The 12,657-nt window shown below is 48.3% G+C and overlaps 1 protein-coding gene across 2 annotated transcripts in view; it reads left to right on the top strand.

Annotated features, from left to right (window-relative positions):
* Nucleotides 1–12,657, top strand: part of LOC134936770 (WW domain-binding protein 1-like) — a 115,240-nt gene that overhangs the window by 66,434 nt on the left and 36,149 nt on the right. The window contains exons 2-4 of one of the 2 annotated variants that reach the window (XM_063932010.1): nt 3,225–3,327; nt 3,787–3,813; nt 11,675–11,827. In XM_063932010.1, the coding sequence (XP_063788080.1) occupies nt 3,225–3,327; nt 3,787–3,813; nt 11,675–11,827 (283 nt within the window). The remainder of the gene's footprint in view (nt 1–3,224; nt 3,328–3,786; nt 3,814–11,674; nt 11,828–12,657) is intronic. The other variant, XM_063932011.1, reaches the window with a different exon arrangement.

The following is a 12,657-nucleotide window of genomic DNA, read 5'->3' as shown; positions in this document are numbered from 1 at the left end:
TATGATCCCACAAATTATGCCCAAAGCCATTAGCAGTTTCCTCTTAATGCTTTGATAAGGTTAATATTTTTCGGCTTTGACTCGAAATTTAAAACAACATCAATTATCCAATGCAGGACCATCTAGCCCCTATCTGTATTGAAACAAAAGTATGATCTTTGGTATCTGTGTCTCAGTGTTCTTTGATGGCCAAGTACAACCACAAATCATCCAGAGGCTAAGAGGTTCGCAGAGGACTATTGGCAGTCTGGACCATATATAGGGGGGTATTCAAGGAGTGCCGTTTTTTCGCCTAGGTGAAAAAACTGCACATTTTTGCTATTTTTTTTTAGGGTGAATGGGGATTCGCCCTATGCAATATAGAGTATATCTCGGTTACTTGAAATAAGGTCGTTTTTAAAGAAGAGTAATTGCTTGTCAAAAAGATTTTGGAATTATTTCATGGGTTGGGGCATCTCTTACTTACTACCCTAAGATCCATGCACTGTGCATTGTATAAGGGCTTTATTCCCCGCACTACTCTTCTCATGGTTGATGGTCTAAGTGGGTGGATTTGGACATTTTGTCCTTGCTTCATTGACCTTTGTCCTTTGCTCTTTAGGTGTTTAGCATGACTCATTTGAGGTTGCAGATATTATTTTGCCTCGTTTGCAACTTCCCCGCTCACAGTCAGATCTTCTTCCTGTACCTCATCTAACTTTAGTATTGCTGTCAGCAGGTCAGTTCTCCCTTTCCTCATTATAACCTGCTCCTGCAGATTTATGTCTTTCTATTTTCTTGCTACTGATTAGAGAAGTGGTGCTTGGAATTGTACTGGGAGAGTAAAGGGCAGTATGGGTGTGTATTTTCCCAGCCCTGTAACATCCCTCCAGTTCTTTGTAATGCAGCATTACGGGATTTATACCTTTTTGTAAGGGGAGGGGGGGGAGGGGACATACCACTATTCTAGTGCTTCAGTACTTTGGTCTTCCTTTTTATTCTCTAGTTCATTTAATAACCCTTACATCAAAAGTGCCCAACAGGTGGTTTTAGGTGTCTTCTCTTTCCATTGATAAGTATAGGCAATGGAACATAAAAGAAGCCAGAGACCGCTCAGGGAACTCCAGTAGCTCAGACGTATCCTTCCCCATATGTAACATGCAAACCAGCCTGTTAGATACACAACACACAAGTCCAGGGGGTGGAGTTTACTAAATCGATTTAAAATCGATGAAAATCAATCTCAACCGATGTTGTGTTTCAGAGGCTGATTTATTATATTCATTTTATATTCAAATATTAATACATGTATGATTTGGCCCTGGAAGTACAACATCGATTTTTGATTGATTTCCATTGATCAAAATCGACCTTTAGTAAACTTTTCCCATGCAGTATTTTTTGTTATCAGGTTCTGCAACTTGTCAGACGAGTGTAGTATTAACTATGATTTCCACTTTCACACTTGCTCTTTGCGCAAGGGGAAATTGCCACATTTACTTATTCAGCTTTCAAGGACCATTACTGAAACTATTACTATTAGAATATATTTTATTACTAATGTCCCATAAAATAGCTCTACTATTTCACAGTTTAAATATATGAATAAGGCTGTGTAAAATAAATGAGGTTTATAACTCCTATCAAAACAGGTATCCCGGACGAGCCCCCAACTAACAAAGCAAACTCTGTTTTGAAAACGGTTATGAAGTTATTCAAGCCAGCAAATCTTATCTCAGAAGCAGAGTATAAGTAACATTGAGTTTTATACTACACATATGATTTGATTGGCAGATATGAAAGCTAATACACATATAGGCCCTCATTCACAAGTAATTGGAGGTGCTATTGCTGCTGATTACATAAAAGCAGCAGCGACAGCACTAATATGGTAATGCTGCAGGAGGCATCGCGTCTCCTTCTGCATTACTGATCTGGACTGCATCCTAGGACGCAGTCCCCATGGGTCACGCAAGCTGGCTGCTGCAGGAGATTCCTAGAGGCCAGGAATTCTCCATCCTCGGATGGAGATCCTTACCTTGTCCCTCCTCTACAATGGCAGCATCACGGCTCCGTTTGGAGAAACGGAGGCTGTCACTGTCCCCAAACGGCATCAGACTGTCAGCCCACCGCAAATCTATAGAGGGTGAGAAACCTTTTTGGGACTAGTGCAATATATTTATTTGTGATCCTGTTTACGTTTTTATGTCAATATTGTGTCAATAAAACTGTGATTTTATACTACTCTCTCATCTTTGTTACAAAGGCGCCTATGCACACATATAAAAATTCTGTTTCTATTGTACCATAGGGATATGGTGTTCCCTTTTTTTGTGTGACGGCTGCCCATTGTAACATTAATTGCGCACTTTGGATTTACCTTCCTATTTTCGATAGGTGTCTACCAGAAACAACAATCATTTACATTTGACTGACTGAAATCAAGTTTGATAATGTACTTAATGAATTTCCTTAAGACAGTTTGTACAGATCCTAAAAAATAAGAATTGAACATATTATCTAGATTCGTGAAGGAAAAGATGCTTTGACCCCACTCCCCCATGGAGAGAAAATGGGGTAGCACAGGCTCTCCTAAAACAGTCCGCTCACTGGAGAAAGTGTATAGTAGAAAGAATAACTTATACCTTTATGTTAAGGGTTTGGAAAAGTTTTGTCTTAATGTAATAACATTGTGTGTGTTGTAACTGTACAAATCTTAAGTGCAGTGCACATGATTTGCCAAAACTAGGAAATCCATGTGGAGTAATATTGTTTGTGGGTAGCTTTAATTACAGTAAATGCAATTATTGTGCCTTTGATGTTTGTGGTTACCTGTTATTACTCGCGTTTAAAATGCATAACTATTATTGAAAGTAAAAGACACCTAGGTCTTTGGGTCACATCACATGCAACATGCTGTAGTCGGCTCTGCCCTCTAAGAGCAGAGAAGGTTACCACTCTATAAAGGAGATTTGAGGCACTGTTGCAAGACTTTTCCAGAATTAGATTTTATAACCAGGGTCTTTTCTTAATAGGGAGCCGTCACAGTACATCTAAGCCCATTATATAAATAAAAAAAAGAAAGAAAATGGGCCTCTAATTTGCTGCTTTTAGGAACGATCAAGCTTTTTTGTACAAGTTAGTGAGCACTTGTCATTTCTATATATACCTGGTGTAAAATTGCTTACTATTTAATATTGCATATTTACACCATTACTACATACGAGCTAATGGTCCTGTTGCAGGGACGGGAGTTCTGCTTCGGTGAGGATCGGAAGCCTTACAGATGTGAGATCGGATACTGCTGCGGGGACGCCGAGTGCTGCACATACTACTATGAGCTGTGGTGTAAGTCTGCAATACTGCCAGCTGCAATAGAGTATTTCAGTAGAAGCTGTTTGTAAAGCACTGGAACACGCAAGCAATTTCATGCTATATCATTTGCAAGGTGTGCAAGTCAAAGTGACAGGTGGCAGCCTGTGGACATGGGTTAGTGACGCTAGCTTGCTGTAGTCACTTCTGACAGTGTTTGTATACTGTGATACCACTTAATTTTACTAACAAAAGTATCGATTGCAAGAGCTTGTCCCATTTAAAACCAATGAAAGGCTATTTATTCCTGCAACAAATACTGCCCAAGGATGCTTGTAAGACAATACTCCCAGATCAGATGCAAATGATAAAATATGGTTTTTGCAATCAAATACATCTTCTCAATCAGATGCTATTCTTGCTTTTGCATAGAGCTTTCACACCCTGTGACAAGATAAATTTGCTAACAAATCTCTGTCTATGCACTTCCCTTAGTGATGCTTCATCAGTACAATTATGTTGGTGAGTGTGCAGGAGGAAGGTGCCGGGTAGGGACAGGGTGCAGATGTCGGACAGAATGCAGGCAAGTCTTAAGCAGGGTAAACAGTGCAAGTAGCACACATTGGCATTGACAGGGTGGTGAACTGTGGGCAGGGAGCAGATTTTGATCAGAGTACACAAATGTAAAGATGGACAGAGTGGACCTGGAGTGGGTGGTAAGCAGTGTGCAAGGGTAGACAGTGTGTGGGGGGAGGGGGGGGAGCAGGTGTAAGGCAGGGTGGACAGTGTGCAGGGAGGTGTGGGCAGCAGGTGTAAGGCAGGGTGGACAGTGTGCAGGGAGGTGTGGGCAGCAGGTGTAAGGCAGGGTGGACAGTGTGCAGGGAGGTGTGGGCAGCAGGTGTAAGGCAGGGTGGACAGTGTGCAGGGAGGTGTGGGCAGCAGGTGTAAGGCAGGGTGGACAGTGTGCAGGGAGGTGTGGGCAGCAGGTGTAAGGCAGGGTGGACAGTGTGCAGGGAGGTGTGGGCAGCAGGTGTAAGGCAGGGGGGACAGTGTGCAGTGAGGTGGGGGCAGCAGGTGTAAGGCAGGGTGGACAGTGTGCGGGAAGGTGCGGGCAGCAGGTGTAAGGCAGGGTGGACAGTGTGCGGGGGGGAGCGGGTGTTGGGCAGGGTGGACGGGGGGGGAGCCGGTGTTGGGCAGGCTGGACAGTGTGTGGGGAGGGATGAAGCAGGTTCAGGACAGGGTGGGGGAGCAGGTGTCGAGCAGGGTGGACAGTGTCGGGGGGGGGGGGGGGTAAAGTTGGGGCAACATTGGTGGTCTTGAGGCATCTGGACTGGCCCTGAAATGAAGGGGGCAGTGACGTGATGGGGGTAGGGAAATAATGTGCCTAAGCCTGACCCCTAAATTCACCCCTGTGGACAGTGTTGGGGGGAGCAGGTGTTGGGCATGATGAATAGGGTGAGGGGGGAGCAGGTGTTGGACAGAGTTCGGGGTAAAGCAGGTGTCAGGCACTGAGGACAGGGTGCTGGGGGGAAAAGCAGGTGTGGGGTAGGGTGTACAGTGTGCTGGGAGCAGGTGACGGGCAGGGTGAACAATGTGGGGGGGAGCAGGTGTCGGGCAGGGTGTGCAGTGTGCCGGGAGCAGGTGGTGGGCAGTGTGTGTGTGAAGGGGGGGAAGCAGGTGCCGGTAGCAGGTTTGGGGCAGGGTGTACAGTGTGCCGGGAGCAGGTGTGGGCAGGGTGTGCATTGTGCCGGGAGCAGGTGTAGGGCAGGGTGTACAGTGTGCTGGGAGCACGTGACGGGCAGGGTGAGCACTGTGGGGGGGAGCAGGTGTCGGGCAGCGTGTGCAGTGTGCCGGGAGCAGGTGGTGGGCAGTGTGTGTGTGTGTGAAGGGGGGGAAGCAGGTGCCGGTAGCAGGTTTGGGGCAGGGTGTGCAATGTGCCGGGAGCAGGTGTAGGGCAGGGTGTACAGTGTGCTGGGAGCAGGTGTCTGGCAGGATGGGCAGTGTGGAGGGGGGGAGCAGGTGTCGGGCAGGGTGTGCCGGGAGCAGGTGTCGGGCAGGGAGGACAGGGTGCTGGGGGTAGGGGGAAGTAGGTGTCAGGCAGGGAGGACAGGGTGCTGGGGGAGAGCAGGTGTCGGGCAGGGCGGACAGTGGGGGGAGCAGGTGTCGGACAGTGTGTGGGGGGGGAGCAGGTGTCGGGCAGGGTGGACAGGGTGCTGGGGGAGAGCAGGTGTCAGGCAGGGTGGACAGTTGGGGGGGGGGGGAGCAGGTGTGGGGCAGGGTGTACAGTGTGCCGGGAGCAGGTGTGGGGCAGGGTGCACAGTGTGCCGGAAACAGGTTTCGGCAGGTGTCGGGCACAGTGGACAGTGTGGGGGGGGGGAGTGGGGAATAGGTGTCGGGCAGGGTGGACAGTGTGCTGGGGGAGCAGGTGTCTGGCAGGTTGGATAGTGTGCAGGGAAAAGGGTGCGGGGTATGGTGTGCAGGCAGTGGCTGAGGGTTAGGAGAAGGTGTTGAAAAGTGTCAGGAAATTAAGTGCTTGTTGCACAATGACTTCTACACACATTTTGCATAAACATGTTTCTCTGACGTCCTAGTGGATGCTGGGAACTCCGTAAGGACCATGGGGAATAGCGGCTCCGCAGGAGACTGGGCACAAAAAGTAAAAGCTTTAGACTAGCTGGTGTGCACTGGCTCCTCCCCCTATGACCCTCCTCCAAGCCTCAGTTAGATTTTTGTGCCCGAACGAGAAGGGTGCAAGCTAGGTGGCTCTCCTGAGCTGCTTAGAAGTAAAAGTTTAAATAGGTTTTTTATTTTCAGTGAGTCCTGCTGGCAACAGGCTCACTGCATCGTGGGACTAAGGGGAGAAGAAGCGAACTCACCTGACTGCAGAGTGGATTGGGCTTCTTGGCTACTGGACATTAGCTCCAGAGGGACGATCACAGGTTCAGCCTGGATGGGTCCCGGAGCCGCGCCGCCGGCCCCCTTACAGAGCCAGAAGAGCGAAGAGGTACGGAGAAAGCGGCGGCAGAAGACGTTCCTGTCTTCAAATAAGGTAGCGCACAGCACTGCAGCTGTGCGCCATTGCTCTCAGCACACTTCACACTCCGGTCACTGAGGGTGCAGGGCGCTGGGGGGGAGCGCCCTGAGACGCAATAAAAACGATATAAAAACCTTATATGGCTAAAAAAAAAATGCATCACATATAGCTCCTGGGCTATATGGATGTATTTATCCCCTGCCAGTTTCCTGAAAAAAGCGGGAGAAAAGGCCGCCGTGAAGGGGGCGGAGCCTTTCTCCTCAGCACACAAGCGCCATTTTCTTTCACAGCTCCGCTGGAAGGACGGCTCCCTGACTCTCCCCTGCAGTCCTGCACTACAGAAACAGGGTAAAACAGAGAGGGGGGCACTATTGGCAGCTAATATATAAATACAGCAGCTATAACAGGGAGTAACACTTATATAAGGTTATCCCTGTATATATATAGCGCTCTGGTGTGTGCTGGCAAACTCTCCCTCTGTCTCCCCAACGGGCTAGTGGGGTCCTGTCCTCTATCAGAGCATTCCCTGTGTGTGTGCTGGGTGTCGGTACGATTGTGTCGACATGTATAAGGAGGAAAATGATGTGGAAGCAGAGCAATTGCCTGTGTTAGTGATGTCACCCCCTAGGGAGTCGACACCTGACTGGATGGTAGTAATTAAAGAATTACGTGACAATGTCAGCACTTTGCAAAAAACTGTTGACGACATGAGACAGCCGACAAATCAATTAGTGCCTGTTCAGGCGTCTCAGACACCGTCAGGGGCGCTAAAACGCCCGTTACCTCAGATGGTCGACACAGACCCTGACACTGAATCCAGTGTCGACGGTGACGAGACAAACGTAATGTCCAGTAGGGCCACACGTTACATGATCACGGCAATGAAGGAGGCATTGAACATTTCTGACACTACAAGTACCACAAAAAAGGGTATTATGTGGGGTGTGAAAAAACTACCAGTGGTTTTTCCTGAGTCAGATGAATTAAATGAGGTGTGTGATAAAGCGTGGGTTTCCCCCGATAAAAAACTGCTGATTTCTAATAAATTATTGGCACTATACCCTTTCCCGCCAGAGGTTAGGGCACGTTGGGAAACACCCCCTAGGGTAGATAAGGCGCTCACACGCTTATCAAAACAAGTGGCGTTACCGTCTCCTGATACGGCCGCTCTCAAGGAACCAGCTGATAGAAGGCTGGAAAATATCTTAAAAGGTATATACACACATACCGGTGTTATACTGCGACCAGCGATCGCCTCAGCCTGGATGTGCAGCGCTGGAGTGGCTTGGTCGGATTCCCTGACTGAAAATATTGATACCCTGGATAGGGACAGTATATTATTAACTATAGAGCATTTAAAGGATGCATTACTATATATGCGAGATGCACAGAGGGATATTTGCACCCTGGCATCTAGAGTAAGTGCGATATCCATTTCTGCCAGAAGAACGTTATGGACGCGACAGTGGTCAGGTGATGCGGATTCCAAACGACATATGGAAGTATTGCCGTATAAAGGGGAGGAGTTATTTAGGGTCGGTCTATCGGACCTGGTGGCCACGGCAACGGCTGGAAAATCCACCTTTTTACCCCAGGTCACCTCTCAGCAGAAAAAGACACCGTCTTTTCAAACCCAGTCCTTTCGTCCCTATAAGGGCAAGAGGGAAAAAGGCCGCTCGTTCCTGCCCCGGGGCAGAGGAAGGGGAAAAAGACTGCACCATGCAGCCTCTTCCCAGGAGCAGAAGCCCTCCCCCGCTTCTGCCAAGTCCTCAGCATGACGCTGGGGCTCTGCAAGCAGACTCGGGCATGGTGGGGGGCCGTCTCAAGAATTTCAGCGCGCAGTGGGCTCACTCGCAAGTGGACCCCTGGATCCTGCAGGTAGTATCGCAGGGGTACAAATTGGAATTCGAGACGTCTCCCCCTCGCCGGTTCCTGAAGTCTGCTCTACCAACGTCTCCCTCCGACAGGGAGGCAGTATTGGAAGCTATTCACAAGCTGTATTCCCAGCAGGTGATAATCAAGGTACCCCTCCTACAACAGGGAAAGGGGTATTATTCCACGCTGTTTGTGGTACCGAAGCCGGACGGCTCGGTGAGACCAATTTTAAATCTAAAATCTTTGAACACTTACATAAAAAGGTTCAAATTCAAGATGGAGTCACTCAGAGCAGTGATAGCGAACCTGGAAGAAGGGGACTATATGGTATCTCTAGACATCAAGGATGCTTATCTCCATGTCCCAATCTACCCTTCTCACCAAGGGTACCTCAGGTTTGTGATACAAAACTGTCATTATCAGTTTCAGACGCTGCCGTTTGGATTGTCCACGGCACCACGGGTCTTTACCAAGGTAATGGCCGAAATGATGATTCTTCTTCGAAGAAAAGGCGTATTAATTATCCCTTACTTGGACGATCTCCTGATAAGGGCAAGGTCCAGGGAACAGTTAGAGGTCGGAGTAGCACTATCTCAGGTAGTGCTACGTCAGCACGGGTGGATTCTAAATATCCCAAAATCACAGCTGATTCCAACAACACGTCTACTGTTCCTAGGGATGATTCTGGACACAGTCCAGAAAAAGGTGTTTCTCCCGGAGGAGAAGGCCAGGGAGTTATCCGAGCTAGTCAGGAACCTCCTAAAACCAGGACAAGTATCAGTGCACGAGAGTCCTGGGAAAAATGGTGGCTTCTTACGAAGCGATTCCATTCGGAAGATTCCATGCAAGAACTTTTCAGTGGGATCTGCTGGACAAATGGTCCGGATCGCATCTTCAGATGCATCAGCGGATAACCCTATCTCCAAGGACAAGGGTATCTCTCCTGTGGTGGTTACAGAAGGCTCATCTTCTAGAGGGCCGCAGATTCGGCATTCAGGATTGGATGCTGGTAACCACGGATGCCAGCCTGAGAGGCTGGGGAGCAGTCACACAGGGAAGAAATTTCCAGGGCTTGTGGTCAAGCATGGAAACGTCTCTTCACATAAATATCCTAGAGCTAAGGGCCATTTACAATGCCCTAAGTCAAGCAAGGCCTCTGCTTCAGGGTCAACCGGTATTGATCCAGTCGGACAACATCACGGCTGTCGCCCACGTAAACAGACAGGGCGGCACAAGAAGCAGGAGGGCAATGGCAGAAGCTGCAAGGATTCTCCGCTGGGCGGAAAATCATGTGATAGCACTGTCAGCAGTGTTCATTCCGGGAGTGGACAACTGGGAAGCAGACTTCCTCAGCAGACACGACCTCCACCCGGGGGAGTGGGGACTTCATCCAGAAGTCTTCCAAGTGATTGTAAACCGTTGGGAAAAACCAAAGGTGGACATGATGGCGTCCCGTCTCAACAAGAAACTGGACAGATATTGCGCCAGGTCAAGGGACCCTCAGGCAATAGCGGTGGACGCTCTGGTAACTCCGTGGGTGTTCCAGTCGGTATATGTGTTCCCTCCTCTTCCTCTCATACCAAAAGTACTGAGAATCATAAGAAGGAGAGGAGTAAGAACGATACTCGTGGCTCCGGATTGGCCAAGAAGAACTTGGTACCCGGAGCTGCAAGAGATGCTCACGGAGGACCCGTGGCCTCTACCTCTAAGGAAGGACCTGCTCCAGCAGGGACCTTGTCTGTTCCAAGACTTTCCGCGGCTGCGTTTGACGGCATGGCGGTTGAACGCCGGATCCTGAAGGAAAAAGGCATTCCAGATGAAGTCATCCCTACCCTGATCAAGGCCAGGAAGGATGTAACTGCAAAACATTATCATCGCATTTGGCGAAAATATGTTGCGTGGTGTGAGGCCAAGAAGGCCCCTACGGAGGAATTTCAACTGGGTCGTTTCCTACATTTCCTGCAAGCAGGATTGTCTATGGGCCTAAAATTAGGATCCATTAAGGTTCAAATCTTGGCCCTGTCGATCTTCTTCCAGAAAGAACTGGCTTCAGTGCCTGAAGTTCAGACGTTTGTCAAAGGGGTACTGCATATACAGCCTCCTTTTGTGCCTCCAGTGGCACCTTGGGATCTCAATGTAGTTTTAGGGTTCCTAAAATCACATTGGTTTGAACCACTTGCCACAGTGGATTTGAAATATCTCACATGGAAAGTGGTAATGCTGTTGGCCCTGGCTTCAGCCAGGCGCGTATCAGAATTGGCGGCTTTATCCTATAAAAGCCCTTACCTGATATTTCATTCGGATAGGGCGGAATTGAGGACTCGTCCTCAATTTCTCCCTAAGGTGGTTTCAGCGTTTCACATGAATCAACCTATTGTGGTACCTGTGGCTACTAGGGACTTGGAGGACTCCAAGTTGCTGGACGTAGTCAGGGCCCTGAAAATATATGTTTCCAGGACGGCTGGAGTCAGAAAATCTGACTCGCTGTTTATACTGTATGCACCCAACAAGCTGGGTGCTCCTGCTTCTAAGCAGACGATTGCTCGTTGGATTTGTAGTACAATTCAACTTGCACATTCTGTGGCAGGCCTGCCACAGCCAAAATCTGTAAAAGCCCATTCCACAAGGAAGGTGGGCTCATCTTGGGCGGCTGCCCGAGGGGTCTCGGCTTTACAACTTTGCCGAGCAGCTACTTGGTCAGGGGCAAACACGTTTGCTAAATTCTACAAATTTGATACCCTGGCTGAGGAGGACCTGGAGTTCTCTCATTCAGTGCTGCAGAGTCATCCGCACTCTCCCGCCCGTTTGGGAGCTTTGGTATAATCCCCATGGTCCTTACGGAGTTCCCAGCATCCACTAGGACGTCAGAGAAAATAAGAATTTACTTACCGATAATTCTATTTCTCATAGTCCGTAGTGGATGCTGGGCGCCCATCCCAAGTGCGGATTGTCTGCAATACTTGTATATAGTTATTGTTACAAACAAATCGGGTTGTTTATTGTTGGAAGCCATCTTTTCAGAGGCTCCTACGGTTATCATACTGTTAACTGGGTTCAGATCACGAGTTGTACGGTGTGATTGGTGTGGCTGGTATGAGTCTTACCCGGGATTCAAGATCATTCCTTATTATGTACGCTCGTCCGGGCACAGTATCTTAACTGAGGCTTGGAGGAGGGTCATAGGGGGAGGAGCCAGTGCACACCAGCTAGTCTAAAGCTTTTACTTTTTGTGCCCAGTCTCCTGCGGAGCCGCTATTCCCCATGGTCCTTACGGAGTTCCCAGCATCCACTACGGACTATGAGAAATAGAATTATCGGTAAGTAAATTCTTATTTTCTTTTTGTGACTGTGCTTAATAATATGTGCAAGCTGCCAGCTGATCATAATGCTGGGATGTAATGATACATCATCTTTAGACAACTATACAACAATGGCAGCCATTGGTGATATTAATATGCATGTTTTCCTTGCTAGGGTTCTGGTTGGCCTGGACTCTCATTATCCTGGCTGGATGTTGTTGTGCCTGTCGTCATCGCAGAGTTAAACTGAGACACCAACATGAGCTGAGACAACGTGAGATCAGCCTCATGGCCTACCAGGGGTTTACGCCACCTGCTGCTACTTTAGGTAACCCTTTTCCTGCTTTGTGTATATTTGTGCAATGGGCTAGGGATTTTGGAAATGTCAGGTGGTGGCGTAGTGGTTAGCATTACTGCCTCACAGCACTGAAGTCGTGTTCGATCTCACCATGCCGCCACATGTTGGAAGTTTGTATACTCTCCCCATGCTTGCGTGGGTTTCCTCTGGGTACTCCTGTTTCCTCCTACATTCCAAAAATATACTGGTAGGATAATTGGCTCCTACAAAGATTAACCCTAGCATGAGTGTGTGTGTGTGTGTGTGTGTGTGTGTGTGTGTGTGTGTGTGTGTGTGTGTGTGTGTGTGTGTGTGTGTGTGTGTGTACATGTGGTAGGGAATATAGTGGTCTATTTACTAAGCCCACTGCTCCGAGCCCTGTTGTCAACTTGTCGAGATAAAAGCTAAACTTCTGTGCACCTCAATAAAGTAAATATCAAATATGTGAATCTAGATTAGACAGGGGTAAATCTGGGTAATTCTTCTAGCACCAACAAAAGAAAGCAGTTTGCCTAGGTGCCCAATTATCTTATTATGCCACAAAGGCATTTCACTACATTGCATTGAAGTTTATGGGACATTATGAGTGGATTTGGTTTTAGATATATATTTATTATACTGTTTTGACTGCAAATGGCGAGGGTGGGGTCTTATGGCTGAGTGAGCCTTTCCCACCGAAGTGGGGCTACTCATCACTCATGATGAGCCAGTGGATTGTGCCATTAGAAAGCTTAGTGTGAGAGGGACATGCTGTGTATGCGGATGGCCCTATCGGAGCGGGTGGCATATTGGCAGGACTCTGGATTAACTGGAACAAATCA

Source organism: Pseudophryne corroboree, chromosome 6 (genome assembly GCF_028390025.1).
Source record: "Pseudophryne corroboree isolate aPseCor3 chromosome 6, aPseCor3.hap2, whole genome shotgun sequence".
NCBI lineage: Eukaryota > Metazoa > Chordata > Amphibia > Anura > Myobatrachidae > Pseudophryne > Pseudophryne corroboree.
This window is presented reverse-complemented; position numbering and strand designations above follow the sequence as displayed.